This window comes from Somniosus microcephalus, chromosome 13 (assembly GCF_052327205.1).
Source record: "Somniosus microcephalus isolate GS21.2 chromosome 13, FLI_Smic_1.0, whole genome shotgun sequence".
Classification (NCBI taxonomy): Eukaryota; Metazoa; Chordata; class Chondrichthyes; order Squaliformes; family Somniosidae; genus Somniosus; species Somniosus microcephalus.
Window position 1 is genome coordinate 22,695,974 of NC_140999.1, and position 20,060 is coordinate 22,716,033.

Sequence of the window (20,060 nt, forward strand, 5' to 3'; positions counted from 1 at the left end):
GATGGCAAAACTGCCGGCGTTCACAGTCATTACCCCTCTGAAACTGACCATAACTTCAGGATTTAGTGCGGGCGCAGATAAATGCAAAATCCTTAAGTTGAGGTCAGTCATTCCCTGCTCCGCCACAAGCTGTGCTGTGGAACTCCCCAGAGCCAGTAATCACTGAAATCATTTGAACTGATGAAAACTTCCCCTTTTCCTAATATCACTGTTAAAAATCCCATAAAAAGTTAAGCCTTGTTGAAAGATTGACTGCTGAACAACTGTTCTGACCCTGAAAAACTAATCTTATATTTGTAGAATGTCAAATTTCTCCATTATGATAAAAATTTAGATTTTTAAATAATAAAAAAATTTAAATTTTTTAAAGTTTGTTTATGATATTTCAGCTTCTACCTTAACCCCATATGTATGTCACAATCTTCATTTCGCCCTCTGTAAAAATTTTTTTTAAAAAAGGGAATGATAAATGCTGCTTTTTATTTCCTGGTTTGCTGTCTAAGAATTCTTCGATGCGATTGGCTGCTTAGACAGCTCGAAACCATCACTGCTGCTGTATGCTGGAAATTCCCTATAGGACAGCGCTACAAGCAAATTAACATTGAGAAAGCTAAAGTTCTCACCACAGAGATCGTGAGATCTGTGTGGGCAGCTTTCTTCGAGGTCAGCGGCGATCGGCGTTGCTTCGCCGCTGACTGCAAATTCCAAGTCATTGTTATTTTCCCCACAGAAATGTCTAGAGAGATGAAAGGCTCATAACATTGTTTGTATCACAAAAAGTTATAGGAGGTAATTCGGTAAAGGGTACAATGTTTTGTTGTAGGACCATGAGGGCAAGAATTAATTTACATTTTATAAATTTTCAATGAGCTCCACAAATACACACTCTAAACTGTTACAAGAGTGGGTGCTTTTGAATGCAACAAGGTGCTTTCAATCCTTTTTATTCAATTTAATACAACACCAGCAACAACAAAATACTAAAAAAAATTAATTAAAATATTAACCAAAATTTCTACAAAATTTGAGTCAGTAGTACTTTTGGGATTTTAGCTATTATAACATGCATGCTACTGTTGTCACGGTACATCACTAGCAAAATTGGGGAAAAAAGTTAGTTTTAATTTTTTTGTACACTAATCAGCAACTGTGACAACTGTTCAGGAAGCACAATATAAACACACATTATATGAAATGGTGAAGACACCTTGTTCCACTATGGTTAATAAATATAAAGAAAAATTAAATACAATGGCATTTCTGTATGAAATCATACGAAAACAAAAAGTATTCATTTACAAATATGTTCCATTTAATTTAAAGTCTTCAAATGTGGTTTTCAAAGCAGCTGTGAACTTTAAATCACCAACTATGTTCTACCAAAACTGTGGTTTGCTATACATTTTTTCAACATACAAAAGTAATAATTAAAAAAAACCTTTTATTTGTCAACTTAAAGGAGCAGCACGTCCTGGGTCAAGGTTGGTTAGAGACAGAATCGCTAATTATTATTATTCTACTGCTAACACTCAGCCAAGTACGCCTACATGAAAACAATAATGGAAAATCAGAAGTCTTCTTGCTTAGGTAACACCAGCACTGTCGATTTGGTTGGGAAAAGGGCACTGCAGCTGTACATACATACCCAGTTGCAGTATAGAAGAATATTAGTTCTTCCTTGGGGAAGTGTAGAGGCTGTATTGAGGATGTGCTTTAATAATCATATAATATTAACTTATAAAAGAACTGACACCCATAAGAGGGAGGAGGGCAAGTAATAATTAATGTTAAAAAATAAAACATGCAACGTACTGCTCCTTTAACACGTTCATTTTTTAAAATTACAATCCTGTGTTGGAAAATTAGAATTGAGGAAAAAAGCCATGTAACATGGCAGTGTAGAGTAGTCCCCTGCAAAAAGCTATAGTTACATGCTTCAAGTCTCAAAACAGTCAGACATTCAAATCTACCAACCATATGTATAATGTACATCAGATTTCTGGATGGTTGATGCAATGCCTTGTGGCAAAGTACAGCACTCGGGAGCAGAAGAGGCCGACATGGTCAGACTCGTCTTGCACACTGAAAGTTACTCCTGGAAGCCGCGCTTGGAGCACCACTGCTGTCTGAACCACATAAACGTTGCTTGCAGCTCATTCCGTCAGAGATAACTTGATGCTGAGTCAGGCTTAAAGTGTAGCTGAGCCAAGAACAATTCTCAGAGTACCTGACGTTATTATGTGAGATTGGGATAGATTTTAACTTTTACTGCCGCGCAGAAAACTGGCAGTAGTGGATTGGCCGCCTGTTATATACACCGCTGGATTTTTCTTTCCATCAACTTCAACAGAAAGGAAAATCGGGTAGGGTGGGGTGGGATGTATAACAGACAGTTGATTCTCAACTGGCAGTTTTCCACCCAATGGTGAAAGTTAAAATCAATCCCATCATGTCTAAAATCTTGCTTTAAAAAGCAGCTCAACATCAGACTGGCTACCTGCTATCAGGAGCTTATGAAGGACCACCGACCTCAAATGCTTTGACAAATCATTCCAGCTCTTTCAATACGAAGGATGCTTTTATGCATAAACAGTTCACAAGGTACAAGCAAACCTAAACTACAGGAAATTGCAAAAAGGGCGTGGGGAGATACAATTGTAACTAAAAATGTATTGTAAAATATAAATTATCCTCATTACCTGAAATACATCTTAAGTGACCAATGAATGGGATTGCTACCCTTTTTAAAAAATGAACTGAAATAAAAGTATTGTCATTCTGTCACAAGTTTGTTTGTTTACAGAAAAATAAATTCACCTTCAAGTATACAAAAAAACAGAAACAGAAGCGGTTTTCAAAATAAGTGAACAATAATCACCCAGCGCAAAATATGAGTGACCAACTATATTTTTGGGAAGCTTTAATGTCTTGATCATATCATACCACAATATTAAGTATTGTAATACGAATATGGCATCTGGTGACTTCATGTTGGGTTTCCATTCAACTACAGTTCAATTTTACCCAATTTTATTATGTTTGAACTGGAAAAGTATAGTTTAAAGCAATCTGTCACACTATGAAGTGACAGTAAAGTAAGTCATGTTCACTATTATAGTCATATCTCACAGAGACTAATGACTGGCCCTATTCTGATTGCTATGAATCAATGCAAAGTCTCTATTCCTTCACAAACTTATATACACAATTGGACTGTCACATTAAAGTGTGCACTTAAGATAGAGTCCAGTTCAAATATAATTTAATGGAAGCTCCAGTACATACCACACAGAGTTTACAGATGGGTCATTGTTGTTTACATGCAGAGAGTTTCCGAATTTTGCTGCTACTGGTGGAGGCTTTGCGGGATGGATTGGAAGAAGAGCTTGACCTCCGTTCATTTTTGACCTTGCTGTTAAACTGTCCTGCCTCTGTGCCATTCATGCACATTGTTTTGTGGCTGCCTTTGCTCCTGTTTTGGCCGTTTTGCTCAATTTCTTCTTCAGGCACCTGCACCTGTCCTGTGGAAATAATAGATTTTTTTTTGAGAACCGAGAAGCAATTCCAGGTGGCTTTTTTTTTCTGTGGGCAGAAAATATCCGCCTCATTAAAAAAAAATCACTAATAAAAGGACCATCCCATAGGCACAGCAGTTTGGGACTGAAGGAGCTCAAAAGGACCAACCACTGCAAAGCCATTCTTTGAAGTATCCACAGTCCTAGTAAGCAGCACAGATGGTGGGCATTTGAAAGCCTACTTAACTAGGCAAAATACTGAAGTTAACTGGCAAGGCACTTTAAAAAAAAAAAAAAAAAACTGTAGTCAAATTGTGCATTTACAAAAAAGATCTGCATAATTCTATGTTTAAAGACATATATTCCAGTTAGGGTGCATCTCTCTAAAGTTGTTAGTTACCCAACTACATTTACAACTATACTGGTTATCACCACCTCAACAACTCTAGGGACCTTTTCTAAAGAAGCATTTGTACACCCGCATGAAGAAACTGCTAAAAACACTCTCACTTAGAAAATTAATCTGTGGAGAAGTTACTTTCCTTTACACATTTGTCTTTATGAGGAAGTAAATACTGTACCATACTGTCAGCTCAAGCCATCAAGCTAAAACTAATAGACAGATTTCTTTACACTTAAGGTAATATGCAGAAGCTATAAGACACAACGAGACTTGGAAGTAGATTTTCAGCCTGGGCCCAGGCATAAAACTGGAATTGTGGATCGGCAGCCCGTTCTAGAAACCACAAAATTTTTAATTCTATTGCAATCAGTGGAATTGAAAATCGGATGGTCTCTAACGGGCAGCAGATCCACAATGCCAGTTTTACACCCGGGCAACAAGTTGAAAATCTACTCCTTAAAAGTTCATAAGGCATTATAATATCCCTTTCCAAAACGTATTTCTTACCCAGTTTGATAATGTGCAAGACTTTTAGATTTAGGACCTTTTTGTAGTTATATATGGGCGAGATGATTCCAAGTCAACTCAAGTTCTGATTTTACAATTCAGCTGAAGATATTAAAAAAAGCATCAAAGAGCCCTGGGGACAGAGCTGTCAAACAACCAAGATCAAAGGCACAATAGACTGTACTAATGCACAAAATTATATTTTTATGTGGGGGACATTGGCAAGGCCAGTTTGTACCTATCCCTTATTGTCTTGAAAAGGTGGTAATGGGCCTTCTCGAACCGCTGCAGTCTTTGTAGTAATGCTGCTCCCACAGGTTATTCAGTCTATTTACACAGGTCCTGCTCGTCAGCAAGCATTCTTCCACCCAATTAATTTTGAAGACAGGCACCAGTACGAGCAAAGCAGGCTAAGCGGTTCTCAAATATATGGATGGATCTGGGCAGTTTCATATTTTGGCCATAACATATCAGAGACAAAGATACAGCTAGATAGAACCATCTTTAAATTGTATTTATCTTATCTAAGGTTGTATAAAAAAAAACAGAATACAGAAATCATTGTAGTTGTCACAGTGTATGTGAAGATCAGCTTTATGATGATATATGCACATAGCTTGTTTTTCCAGTGGTTCGGGATCCTCATCATTAAACACATTACAGACAATTTTAACTCTATCTGCCTTGCAGAAACCGAGCAGGTGGGCAGTTAAAATCACTCGGGTGACTTCATTCTTAGAGAGCTGGACAGAGTAGATGCTGAGGAGCCATTTCCCCTGGCTGGAGAGTCTAGAACTAGAAGTCACGGTCTCAGGATAAGGGGCCAGCCATTTAGGACAGAGGAGGAGAAATTTCTTCACAGAGGGTCGTGAATCTTTGGAATTCTCTATCCCAGAGGGCGGTGGATACTCAGTTGTTGAATATATTCAAGACTGAGATCAATAGAATTTTGAACACCAAGGGATTCAAGGGATATGGGGATAGAGTGGGAAAGTGGAGTTGAGGTAGATCAGTCATGATCTTACTGAATGGCAGAGCAGGCTCAAGTGGCCATATGCCCTACTCCTGCTCCTATTTCTTATGTTGTTACCAGCTGATGACCCACACCGAACCTATCGTCTTCAATTTTATCCTGCTCTTCTGAGGAGGCAGCAAGCGTACCTACCTGAAGCTGGCGGGGTCCTTCTTTAAATATACAGATCGGAGTTTGAGGACGTAATCAGGTCCCGACTGCAATTTCAGCTCTGGCCTGAGCGGGAAATCCACTGTGGCTTTCTCACCAGGGGACGATAGCAGGAAGAGGATCCAAGAGAAGAGGAGGCCATTTCAGGTACGTCTTTTGTTATACTTCCCTTGTGCCTCTCACAAAGCCCTTCCAGAACCCTCTCCCTGCGACTAAAATTGGGGCTTTTATTTTAGCCGGAAACAAAAATACATATCAAACAATAATATTCAAAGCGTATATATTTTAATTCATCAATGAAAGTCACTGCAGAAAGTGGCTTGTGATTTCAGTAGGTTACAGCCTTCCCATACTAATGATAACCTTCAACTGTTATCACAAAAAAAAAGTATGACTCATTCATTCCAGTTAAAAAATACAATTTCAATATTTACTTCAGGGAAATGAAGTTTAAATTCTAATATGCACATGGGCGAATGCTGTTAGTTCATCAGAAGCAAAGCCACGAGTTTATGATGACACATTCTTAGTCATCAAGTTGCTCTTCCAGCAAGTTACTTGCTTTTTTCCCCAAATCAACAATTGGAGCAATTGGAACAGAAAATTACTGAACTTAACAGCATTCTTTCTTAGAGTGAGTTACTGAACAACATTAAGTTTTATTTCCCACACCCCACTTACTTATGAGCATTTCAATTCAACAAAAAAATAATTCTGAAAATTATCAGCAAAAAATAACTAAAATAGTTAATTAATTTCCTAATTTGAACACTAGGAAACTTAATGAACACTGTACTATAATTAGTTTTAAGCACATAAGATTCCATATGATCAAGACAGGTGGTGAAAAGATCATTTATACTGCAAGATATTATAGCTCCAATTGTGAGCCTCTAAACAGCTATGAAGTATTTATAGTGCATAAACAATGTTCAGATTGTATAATGATTAATGGATCATTTTCCAGTATCAGTGACCTTCTGGCCATGCAATGCGATATAGAGGATCTTTGTTGGGAAAACAGCTACACCCTACGCCTGAAATTTAGTAACTGCTGCAATCTTGTAAGGAAGAATAAGGTTGAATTCACTGTCTGAGAAGATGCATACATTATTTTTTAAATGCTGTGTGACATGAATCAACTGAGCGGCCTGCGGGTGGCGCTGTCCAGGGAGAGTATAAATACTTGGGCACGGGTCCAACTTGCTCAGGACATTAACAGGAACTAGTGAAGGACGCAACTAGACCTCCATATTGTGAAACAGTTGATTAAAGCTTTAACGCTTAGACCAAGTGCCTAGTAGTTTTCTTACGTCACTGTGTACAAGATACAGCAAGTTATAGGCTTTGCCCTTGCTGTTTGACAGCAAACCGAGTGGCATCCTTGAGTTTGTCTATATTTATCATTGCTTCAGCCAGAAGATGTTGCTCTTATTTTTTTTTTTTTTTTTTTTTATAAATACAGGAGTGCACGCTGGTACAGGAGTGCACGCTGGTACAGGAGTGCACGCTGGTACAGGAGTGCACGCTGGTACAGGAGTGCACGCTGGTGATAGCTAATGACAGTATCACAGCAAAAAAAAAAACTGGATTCTAACTTCTAGACTGCACTTTTGACAACAGCTGGCAACAAATAGAAATATTACAGAACTATCTAATAGCATCTCAACTAAATATTATAAAAAAACACACATTGTAATTTTGCTAATGTGAGTCGGTTTGAAAGTATAGATTCAACATGTAATGAGGCCAGTTGCTCCTATGTATAATAAACTGCATAGGAATGTTTAAGCCATCTAGCTTCACCTCAAATTTCTTAATCTGCACAGTTAATAATTTACCCTCTTAACTTTTATTCAATTAGCTAATGGTTTCAAAAAGGTTCTGCTCCTTCTCCACATCAGGAACTTCCTCCATTCATCATGTAACCTATCCACTCTTTGATTATTCCACTCTATATTCATCAACTTCCTTCAGATTGCATGCCTTCAGTGTACAATCTTCATTTCTCTCATAGTACAAGGTTTGAATCATTACGATTGGATTTCCTCTGGGTACTTCCATAGGGTACTATAAATCTTGCTTTTATTTTCTTCAAAAACCATTTCTTGATGAATTTCACAAGTTCATTCAGTAGCTGCCTTCGATAGCTTCACATACAGTTCATCATCTAACAACCTACAGTGTTCAGTGCCATTTGCAACTCCTCAGATAATGAAGCAGTCGATGCCCACATGCAGCAAGACCTGGACGACATTCAGGCTTGGACTGATAAGTGACAGGTAACATTCGCACCACACAAGTGCCAGGCGATGACTATCTCCAACAAGCGAGCGTCTAACCACCACCCCTCGACATTCAATGGCATTACTATCGCCGAATCCCCCACCATCAATATCCTGGGGGTCACCATTGACCAGGAACTTAACTGGACCAGCCACATAAATACTGTGGCAACAAGAGCAGGTCAGAGGCTGGGTATTCTGTGGAGGGTGTCTCACCTCCTGACTCCCCAAAGCCTTTCCACCATCTACAAGGCACAAGTCAGCAGTGTGATGGAATACTCTCCACTTGCCTGGATGAGTGCAACTCCAACAACACTCAAGAAGCTCAACACCATCCAAGACAAAGCAGCCCTCTTGACTGGCACCCCATCCACCACCTTAAACATTTACTCCCTCCTCCACCACCGGTGTACCGTGGCTGCAGTGTGTACCATCTACAAGATGCACTGCAGCACCTCCCAAACTTGCAACCTCTTCCACCTACAACGACAAGGGCAGCAGGCACATGGGAACACCACCACCTCCAAGATCCCCTCCAAGTCACACACTATCCTGACTTGGAAGTATATCGCCGTCCCTTCATTGCCACTGAGTCAAAATCCTGGAACTCCCTCCCTAACTGCACTGTGGGAGTACCTTCACTACACAGACTGCACTAGTTCAAGGCGGTGGCTCACCACCACCTTCTCAAGGGCAACTAGGGATGGGCAATAAATGCTGGCCTTGCCAGCGACGCCCACATCCCATGAACGAAAAAAAAAAAAAAAATCTTGTTCACTGCTACATGCAGCCCTCCACCATCAATGCATACATGAAAAAATGTCTAGAATTGTTTTGAAAATTATTTTTCATGTTGAATACATCTATACATTATTAAAAACCCTATATATGGCAACAATTCTAGTCCATAAGCTTTACTTTCTGTAACTCTTTTTATGTTATCATTTGCAATGGAAATTGCCGATGCAAGCATGTATAATGGGAAAACGCTACCTAACAATGTAGAGGAAAACCCTATATAAACACTTGGCTGTTAGCAATTAGGATATCCAAAACAAATGGGGTTATGCGAATGAAATTGTGATACGAATAAGACAGTGTTTACATGACTGTATTTACATGACTGTATTAGAACGAGACAAAAGTGTCTCTTTAGACTAGTATCAGAATAGCTGGATAGATGCTTAGAATTTGCTTATGTTTTTGGTTCCCTGCGGATGTTATAGCATTCTGCACTATGACAGTCATATATGACCTTGTTTCCAGGCTAGCTATCTGCTGTTTGTAAGCTAGGATTTCAACTTTGTTTTATGTATTTTTGATTTGGCCAACCGAGGCCGAATGCCTATGTTTCTTCCATTACTGCTAATAACCATATTATAATGCTAAGTTAGGATTTTGACTTTAACAAAGCTGCTTTAAAATGCGTAAGTTAATTAGTATAAAAGATATAGAATAGAAGGAATTTATGGGAGTTAAGGTATCATCTCAGGATGGAGCAGCCTGTTGGATCAAAGGGAGATAGTTTGGAGAACAACAGGCTGAGCAGACAGCTCTAATATGGGCCCCTAATTAAGAGGGTAACTTGTACTGGTTGTACAAGGGAGGGTAAGGACAAGAGAGACAAGACAAATTCCAATGGAGAAGCCTTCAGGAAGTATAAACAGGAAAGACATGTGAGGGAAGAGCATGAGACCCCTTAGGGGATGGCTTTCATCTGAAAGTTAAGACAAAGAACTCGACATACCATTGGGCACCTTCGTTTAAGAAGAACCCTTACAGGTTAAATTGTCTTGTCCATATCGTACATCAGGCCCACCCCTAAAAAGGGAATAAAAGCAAGACCCTAAAAGCCCTTAGCACAGACGGTACAAGGGAGAGCCATACAAGAGTGGAGCTGGTTTAACACTCTTCCGGGAATGGACCCATTCTTGGCAGTTCTAGACGAGAGGAAGAAAGGCCGTAAGCCGGAGAACTTTTCGCACACGCCGGCCGTCTGTCCGATCGGGACCGGTACCAGCGGTACCAGCTCTTTGTCACGGTTGTATGTTTTTGCTGTATAACTAGTGTGTTATATTCCATCTTAAACTCTGATTAAACACAATATTCCCACCATATTGGTTTGCAGTCGATCCTGATTATCTGAAAGACCAGAGATAAGTTAATATCAACAAATTGGCTAATCTCAACAGGCTGTCGCATTTGATCAGCCTATCGAATCATTCAAAATGCTTTTTGAAAAAATCATCAACCATTTTCCCCGCTCAGTAACTGAAATTTCTATATCCAACATGAGTTTTTTTGTGTATTTTTTTTTGCAACTCTTATTACTTTCTTTGTGTCCCTTTATTGTTCTTTATATATCTCGCCAAGTCCACAGGATCTCCACTATTCTTTGCATTTGTGTAAGCTCTTTCTTTTAATTTTATGCTATTTCTCATATCTTTTATTGACCAAGATTGTTTAATTGCACAAGTAGAACACTTGTCTTTTAAATGTTTGTACAGGTCTTATACTGTACCAAATACTTCTTTGAATACCTCCCACTGTTCATCTGCAGTTTTAGCAGTTAACTGTGGTAAATTTCTGTCTCATCCCTTCAAAAAGTCAGCCTTTACTAAGAGTCTACAGCACAGAAACAGACCATTCGGCGCAACTCATCTATACCGGTGTTTATGCTCATGAGCCTCCTCCCATCCCTCTTCATCTAACCCTACCAGCATATTCTTCTATTCCTTTCCCCCTCATGTGCTTATCTAGATCCTTCCCCTTAAATGCATCTATGCTATTCACCTCAACTACTCTTTATGGTAGCATGTTCCACAGTCTTACCTCTCTTAGGGAATTCAGGATAAACTTCTTTACCCCAATCAAACATTTTCATAATCTTAAAGACCTCGATCAGGTCACCCATCAGCCTTCTTTTTTCTGGAGAAAAGAGCCTCAGTCTGTTCAGCCTTTCCTGTTCTGGTATTATCCTTGTGAATTGTTTTTGCACCTTCTCCAGTGCCTCTATATCCTTTTTATAATATGGAGACCTTACCTAAATTTAAAATCTTGGGTTGTGACTCACCCTTCTCTCTCAAATCTAATATCAAGTGCAATCATGTCATGGTCACTGTGAAGATTGACGACAGGAAAACAAAATAAAAGTGTGGCCAAGAATTAGGTTTTAGATATAATGGAGTGGATGTGGGAAAGATTAACTGACCAGGCATGGCATGATTCTTTTATTTTTAAAAAGGAACAGTGTACCTGGGTGATTTCCTTCCACAGGATGCAAATGGAAGGACCCTATTTGCATAACAGTCTCAATGAAAGAATGAATGCAAATTTGCAGCTGGTAGGAATTTGAATTAAATAAATTATTAACTATGACATGTTAAATAACTCAACAGTAATTTTCAACCATTGAAACTGGCCATCATGGGTGAATTACACAGTGAGAAAATCTAGGCTAGTAAAATAGCTGCAACTACAGTAGAACTCCTGAACTGACACCAACAGCTAGCAAGAAAGGAATACCGTTTTTAAGAAAACTTTGCACTGCTCGGTTTTCGTTGGCAAAGTAAGCCGTGCATTTAAGGTAATTGAATATGTAGCTAATACTAAAATCAACAAAATAGTAGTTAATGTTTTTATTGCCCACTTAAGTCAGAAGAGTCATAATTAGTACTTAAAACTATCTGCTTAATTATAGCTTAAACTTCAAGCAGCCTAAGAAAGCATTACTATACGCCTTCTATTTAGAAAGGAACAGTTACATTTTTACTAATGATGCACAACAGCAATAAAATATTAGGATAAAGCACAACTTAATGATGTTTCAGCATCACATCCTCAAAACAGAATATTTACTGCCTAATGAGAAATCCTCTCCACCTAGGTGTACTAACTAATTAATTCTCTCTCATCTTGAAAAGGAAACCAAGGCTAATAGCATTTTTAATAAAAAGGCTACGGTCAAAACATGTTCAGAGGTACAAACAAATGTCACTGCCAACTGAAGACCTACATGCATCAGGTTTGCTCAAAACTTTGAAAGACTTGCATTTATACAGCGCCTTTCACAACCACCGGACGTCCCAAAGCGCTTTACAGCCAATTAAGTACTTTTTTAGTGCAGTCACTGTTGTAAATTAGGAAACGAGACAGCCAATTTGCGCACAGCAAGCTCCCACAAACAGCAATGTGATAATGACCAGTTTATCTGTTTTAGTGATGTTGATTGAGGGATAAATATTGGCCAGGACACTGGGGATAACTCCCCTGCTCTTCTTCGAGATAGTGCCATGGGATCTTTTACGTCCACCTGAGAGAGCAGACGGGAGCTCGGTTTAATGTCGCATCCGAAAGATGGCACCTCAGACAGTGCAGCGCTCCCTCAGTACTGTACTGGAGTGTCAGTCTATATTTTTGCACTGAAGTCTCTGGAGTGGGACTTGAACCCACAACCTTGTGACTCAGAGGCGAGAGTGCTACCACTGAGCCACGGCTGGCACAGTTCATGTTTCCTCAAGAGTGCAGTGAAATAAAGTATTTTCAAGCACAGATCTGTTAATAAACTCATACCAATAAGGTCAGATTATATATCCTCAGTTGTAGTATTCCTCATTCTTTGAATCAATTTATTCCCCCATGCCTTGGACAAAGCAGGCAGCCTAACAGCAAAAATCACTGGGAATGCCTGCATCAAAAAAGATTTTTATCTTACACGATTTAATACTTCATAGGAACAAGAGGATACTATTCAGCCACTCGAGCCTACTCCGCTATTCAATCAGGTCACGGTTAATTTGTACCTCAACCTCAAGGGCAATTAGGGATGGGCAATAAATTCTGGCCTTGCCAGCGACATCTACATCCCAGGAACAAATGAAAAAAAACTCCATTTACCCGCCTTTGATCCATTTCCCTTACCTAACAAAAATCAATCGGTCTCAGTTTTGAAAATTTTCAATTGACCGAGCATCCACAGCCTTTTGGGGGAGCGAGTCCCAGATTTCCAACTGTGTGTGAAAAAGTGCTTCCTGATTTCACTCTTTACTTGTCACAGTGCTCTTCAAGATGCAGACTCACTCAGTGATAGAATATTGTGGCTTTAGTGGGAGGAATATTTATCCTTTTCCTCCCCACAATCCCCCTTCATTAGAATTCAAGGTGAAGATCTTTCAAAGCGAAGACTGGGTGATAAAATTGTTACTTCCACCCCTGCAACTGACTCACTCATCATCAACCCACATATTATTGGAAATGCAGCAAAAAACAGAATATATCCATAATTTCACAAATATTTATTGGAAACTACTCTTCCTTTAACATACTGAGTGTGTCCTGCTTTTATGAATACAAAATATCCCCAAACACCTATAAGCACTGTGAAAAATAATTATAAAATTATGTAGTCCAAGCACAAAATGGAGGATGAATTGTCTTCAAACGTCACTGCCACAAATTCTGCACACGGTTTTAGGTCTCAAAATTGTCACAGATTAATTCAGCTTATATTAGCTACAGGTTCAATTACCAAACAGTTTCAAAGGACCACAGCAATTCATGTTCTTTTCAATCCTGGGTGCTGAATGGAAGCAGCACTGATTTTTAAATCCATTGCCAGTTGGATCTGACTGAATGGCGGAGCAGGCTCGAGTTACTGAATAGCTTCCTCCTGTTCCAGTGCCAGTTGGTACTGAATTTCTAGTCATTAATATTTCATCAACACCTAAAACTACAAAACTGAAAAAAAGGTCTGGGGTGTGCTTGCAGAGAAGGTGGTACACACCACTTGTTATTTTTTAGAAGTCAATGGGCTTCATGGAAGAGTAATCATCTTCAGAAGAGGAGAAAAGGCAGGAAAAAACACTAGGTATGGAAGCAGGATATCAGGATACAAACTAAACCGTACAGCAGCAGGGTCTTTCTTTTGGGAAACTGGTGCTACAGCACAGTCACCTAAACGCCAAATGGAAAAGGAGTTTTTTTTTTGTCAACCTGTTGTCTGACATGCATGGAAACTCTATTGGGCTGGATTTCAACACCCACAAACAGGTGGGTTGGGGTCGGGTCAGAGGTTAAAATTTTAATAATCTCAAATCCAACCCCAACCGCCCACTTCCAGGTTTAACAGAGGCAGTAGAAGAGTGGACAGCCAACCTGCTCCTAGGAGGCAGGTTAGCAATTTAAATATTTTTAATGAGGTTGGCAGCCTTGAATTTAACCTGTTTTATTTAGGTGTCACACTCGATCGCACCCTGTCGTATAGACAGCGTCTCCAGAACGCTGGGAAGAAACTAAAGAGTAGGGTCAACTTGATGCAGAAACTAGCCGGATGCACATGGGGAGCAGGCACTCATGCCCTCCGTATGGCAGCTCACTAGGTAGAAAGTTTTATTTGGAAAAACTAAAATCAAAAGTTTAGACAGGATAAAATGCATAAGATTATTAAAACCTGGAAATCTGGTTCAGGTAAAAGCTTTCACAGTGTAGCAAGCATAAATGGATACTATTATTTATTAACAGCCACACTGGAATATTATTTAAAATTCTGAATAACAATGTACCTTGTTTGCATTAGGCTAAAAGTATGTATGTTTGTGAAGGAATGAGCCATATAACCTATTCAGAAAAATACACTCTCTCATGAAAGAATTCTGGCTTTATTAAAACATGACAAACTGGGCGTGGAAATTTAGAAACTTAACTATGAAATAGCTATGAAAGCATTATAGCTATTGAGATAAGACACTTGTTGACCCTGAATAAATAACCTTATTGGAGCAGAAGGTGAAGGGCTCCAACAGGCTGACATTTGGGAACAAAAACAATGGCTCACCATGGATAAGGTGTTCTAATTTACACTTCGTAAAGAAGCTCATAAGATAAGGAACATCTGCCCTTGTAAAGATGACAAAGCAAGGAACACCTGCCGTCACACCATTTTTTATATGGTAAACTTGGAACACCTAGAGATGAGACACGAGTCTGGCTGAGGTGGCAGTAAGAGTTGCAGAGGTTGGCAGAAAAATGACTAGAGATAATTAGCTTGCATCAGCAGAAAACCTTAAAGGAGCTACCACTGGAAAAGGGTATAAATATTGAACTCTCAAAAGGGATAATAGACTCGCTTTAAATCGGGCAAAGTGATTCTCGGCTTCAGAGGCGGCTCTATAAGTCTCCAACTCTTTGTACCTCAGGGATCAAAAGTATTTGATTTTGGTGGATATCCTGTAGAACTGTAATACTGTAGTGAAGTTAAGATTTAAAAGTAAGATTTTCTGATAAGATTGCAAGTTCTCTCTTTTTGGAACCGTTAATGTTGCGATTGACTCACCAACTGTAAATTACATGTCGGTTCTTTAATAAATCTATATATTTTTAGAATTGTCTCACATACGACTTCTGTATCAAACTCGCGAACTCAATCTCTGTACACTCTTTGGTGAGGAGTTGCAGAATTCTGGGGGAGTTTTCCGGACCCTCATAATATCTGGAACGTTACAGTCTAGCTAAACTTATTAAAAGCGCTATCTGGAGGACGGTAACATTCTCGGGTTGTTCCTTCACTTTAGGGAGAGATAGTCCGGACCTTTAGACTCAATTAAGCATCTTTAGGATTCGGCTACCTCAAACTTTTGTTGAAAGTGAACGTCTTGAGAAATATGCCTGATCCGGGGTAGGGGCTAGGACTAGTAATTATCCCTTCATGTTATGTTCTGGGAAACATCTTCAGGTTATATGTAGATATGATATCCATTCACAAAGAGGAGAAAAATAACTACCGAGCTGCCAGTCTTAAACGAGAGAAAAGCATGCTGCTAGAAGTACAAATTCAGGGACTCAAGTTTCAGAATTTATTTTACAAGTTATATATAATGTACATTGGCAAATAGAATCTTACATTGTGTTCATTGTTTATTACAAAGATTTAGAGACCAGGTACTATGAGCAGAGTATATGACCAAAGTGCCAACCAAGGAGACACGTGGTAAATTTTCCACTCGCCGCCCAGGCGTAAAACTGGCTTTGTAGATCAGCCGCTTGTTATAGAAACTGCCTGATTTTCATTTCCAGTGATATCAATGCTAAAGAAAATAGGGCAGTTTCTATAGTGGGAAGTCCATCTACAACGTTTGTTTTAATCTTGGAAAGCAAATTAAAAATCTACCCCTTTAGTTGATATTCCAGTCAAGTCAGACATCATATTTGGTATCCTCCTAGAGAGAATGTTTTCCTAGCCTTGATTGGACTGTAGTTGCAGCTTTCTGTAGAAGGGACCATTTGTTCAATGTTACCCTGTACACCCAATACTCAACTCCACTGAACCTAGAAAAGTTGGGTTCTTGGCTTCCCCCCCCGCTAGAAAATACCCCACTTACCTAGTACAAAAAGGATTCTGCCAAAGTGTGCTCAGTCTGTCCTGATTTTTGAATAACATGTTTAAGATTCTTAAAGTTCGAGAAGGCTACCAAAGAAAATAGATTCATTTTAATCCTGGCTGGGTTCTTGGGAGAAGAGGGGCGACAGCAAGGAGAGAATCTTGACTATGCTCGTTTGGCTGTCCACAGTCTGAATTTTCCTGTGCCCAATACCGAGAATGAAGTCAACATGAAGTGTAAGGAAATTAGCGGATTCTAAGACTTTATTATGTGAAGCATAAATCAATACTTAAGCAATTAGCTCAACTGTAATTTGAGCACCACATTTTACATCAGTTTCATTTTTTCTTAAATAAAAATATCTGTGCTCTCTCTAAGGCTAATGAATTTAAGAGACGAGTGGCTGAGCCATACAGGACAGGAAGGTCCCAGCTTCAGTACCCACTCTATGATTAACTCAGCTGGGGTGACAGTAAGGCCCCTACAATTTACCTTTTTGCCCATAGGTTGGGGACAAGGCAAAAGAAAGAGAAAAAACTGTTACCTGCTCCTGATCTCCATTCAGAAGCTTCGACAGGAAGTGCATGTATGTGAAAGGCTTGGATTGGCTTTGGCTATGAAGCCCACCATGATAAAGTAGTCGTCAACATTCTAACATATGAATAAAAGGCTACTTGGGAATTTCAATTCTACCTATGACAGGTAATTTTTAATTGGGATAACATATTGTTTGCCTGTCTCTATACTGGAACAAGTGCATTTTGAAGAGTGGTATATTTTGTGAAGTGATGCAACCTGTAATTTATTACAGTAAAGCATAGGATATTTGGCAATCTGAAATTCAACTTTAATTACATGCCTTCCCTATACCCACTGGGAAAAATATCCTCTCCCACAGAAAGAATCTTCTGAAAGCTTTTATAATCTTGAATCATTAAAACCTCACTCAGATCTAATCACAGTAGTAATTCAGGAGATGCTCAGAATTTGCAGTTAATTGGTATGCTAAGTAGATACTGGACTGTGGGCAAGAAGCGGATTTCTAGGTATGTGCAAGGAAAATATTCATATACTGTATATTTGCAGGCAATTTTTGAAAAGAATAATCATCCCACAAGATACTAGAAAAAAAAAGACTATTAAGTATCTCAGCAAGTCAACCAGCCAATGCGGTTTACTGAAAGACTTGAATTTCTATAGCGCCCTTCACGACCTCAGGATGTCCCAAAGCGCTTTACAGCCAATGAAGTACTTTTGAAGTGCAGTAACCGTTGTAATGTAGGAAACGCGGCAGTCAATTTGTGCACAGCAAGCTCCCACAAACAGCAGTGTAATAATGACCCGATAATCTGCTTTTGTAATGTTGATTTAGGGATAAATATTGGCCCAGGCCACCGAGGAGAACTCCCCTGCTCTTCTTCAAAATAGTGCGATGGGATCTTTTACGTCCACCTTAGAGAGCAGACCGGGCCTCCGTTTAATGTCTCATCTGAAAGACGGCATTTCTGACAGTGCAGCCTTCCCTCAGTACTGCACTGGAGTGTCAGCCTAGATTTTTATGCTCAAGTCTCTGAAGTAGGACTTGAACCCACAACCTTCTGACTCAGAGGTGAGAGTGCAACCAACTGAGCCATGACTGACAAAGACCATTAAGCATCACAGCAATAGTCAATCAGCCAATGCGGTTTACTAAACTCAAAGCAAAAGCAACCAACCTGATTGAGGATGTATTTAATATATTTTAGTCTTTTTTAAAAACATCTCGTCAATCTTTGGTCACATTTAAGAGGAACAGGAAAAAAAAGATAAAATATTAAAACTCAAGATGTTTAATACCACCTTAGAAAAGAACCTAGCTTTATAGTTTACTTTACCTTTGTGAAACTGAACGTATGGTAGATCCATTACTGGAGCACAAAGGGGGAGAAATTGGGTGAGTAGCGCCACCTGTTAGCGCCTAAAGAGGCAGTCAGTGGCTGTAGCGCCACTGGCTGCGTCTCCCGCGATATTCAGCAGGGGCGCTAATGGTAGCGTTAGGCTTTTGCGCTGCGCCGCCACCGATGACGTCATCGGTGTGCGCAGCGCCCCATTCGTGCCCCGTTCGCGATATTTGGTAGCGAACGCAGTGTCGCTGCGGCACGTTGCGCTGCGATAATCAGTTTCAGCGCCCTAAGAGGGACGTGGAGCACCTTGAGCCTCGCCCCGTGTCCCTCGAGCGGCACTGAAACTGAATTTCTGACGATCGGAATTACTCCGATCGCTGCACTAAATCCTGCGCTCAGGCGACTTTTGCGCCACTTTGGCGCCCCAACCCAATTTCTAGGCCAAAGAGTTTATAGTGACTATAAAGTTCCAAGATAGAAACTTCAAGCCAAACCCAAAATTGAGTACCCGATAACTTATGATATCCAAGTTTCAAGAACCATCAATTAACAAAGGTTTAGACTCCTAAGTAATCAAGAGGTTACAGCTAGTGTTTTTCCATTAACCTTGGTGCACAAAGGAAAAATGTTGTCATCTAGACTTTTGAGAAAATCTGACTGTACAGCAGAGTTGAAAAGTACTTGCAACACGCAGTATTCTATCTTAATATATGTGCAGCTGGTCAAAGGCTTTCCTGCACCCTCCACCCTTAAACATCACAATTCCAGTGCCAAACAGATGATTAACGACAGTCACTTCAGAGAGCTCATTCTTCATTTAATACCCAAAATTAAGGGATTTTGAGCAGGAACTCTACATCACTAGATCCATCCAGTGTACGAGGGCCAACAATGTCATCAGGGTGCTAATTATCTTTGTCCTTGAGATTTTCTGGAACAATGGTTAAGGATAGAGAAATTTATACAAAAGTATTCTAGCTTACTGTTTTTTAGAGCAACATTTTTGAACCGGAGTGTTTACCTTCAAGATGGATAGGTGTATTTCTGAAACTTCTACTGCTTGATGGTTCTCTGCAGAATTCCTGATTTGACGACCACAGAGTCGTTCACTCAGCAGACACATGGTGGTGTGCAATAAATTGTGAATGTATCACAATTATATCCAAATGTATTTTAAACGATAATTCCAGATTTGTAACACTAAAGTTTTCAAGATAAAAATAGAAGCTTCCTTGATGTTGGATATATTACACAAGTAATATCCATGTACACGATCATAGAAAGACCAATAACTCGATATGGTGCAAAGTTAACTTTATCACTAGAATAACGGGTTTATTTGTAACCACAATTTTTGATCTATTAGACTTAGATATCAATTTTCATTGTACGGCATCTGTTTAACACATTTTCTGAGGTTGACTATTCCACCAACTTTCCCAGCCTAATTTGCCACTTGTTTCCTCACTTATAAAATTCTGACAGGACTGGACAGACTCAATGCAGGAAGGATGTTCCCGATGGTCGGGGAGTCCAGAACCAGGGGTCACAGTCTAAGGATAAGGGGTAGGCCATTTAGGACAGAAATTAGGAGGAATTTCTTCACCCAGAGAGTGGTGAACCTGTGGAATTCTCTACCACAGAAGGCAGTAGAGGCCAATACATTAAATATATTCAAGAAGGAGTTGGATATATTTCTTAAGGCTAAAGGGATCAAGGGGTATGGGGAGAAAGCAGGGGCCGGGTACTGAATTTGGATGATCAGCCATGATCGCATTGAATGGCGGAGTAGGCTCGAGGGGCCGAATGGCCTACTCCTGCTCCTATCTTCTATGTTTCTATGATCAGATATGATTACCAAACCAACAGCTGAATGCCTATGAGTGAAGTGAGCTTGCCATCCTAATAA

General features: G+C 39.6%; 1 protein-coding gene across 2 annotated transcripts in view; it reads right to left on the reverse strand.

The window, feature by feature from the left end:
* The window catches only part of stk11 (serine/threonine kinase 11), a 166,588-nt gene that overhangs the window by 50,894 nt on the left and 95,634 nt on the right, over window positions 1-20,060 (reverse strand). The window contains exon 9 of one of the 2 annotated variants that reach the window (XM_086004617.1): window positions 3,286-3,521. The exons of the other annotated variant lie outside the window; for it this stretch is intronic. Coding sequence (XP_085860743.1) covers window positions 3,307-3,521 — 215 coding nt within the window. The 3' untranslated portion in view covers window positions 3,286-3,306. The remainder of the gene's footprint in view (window positions 1-3,285; window positions 3,522-20,060) is intronic. 2 annotated transcript variants of the gene reach the window in all.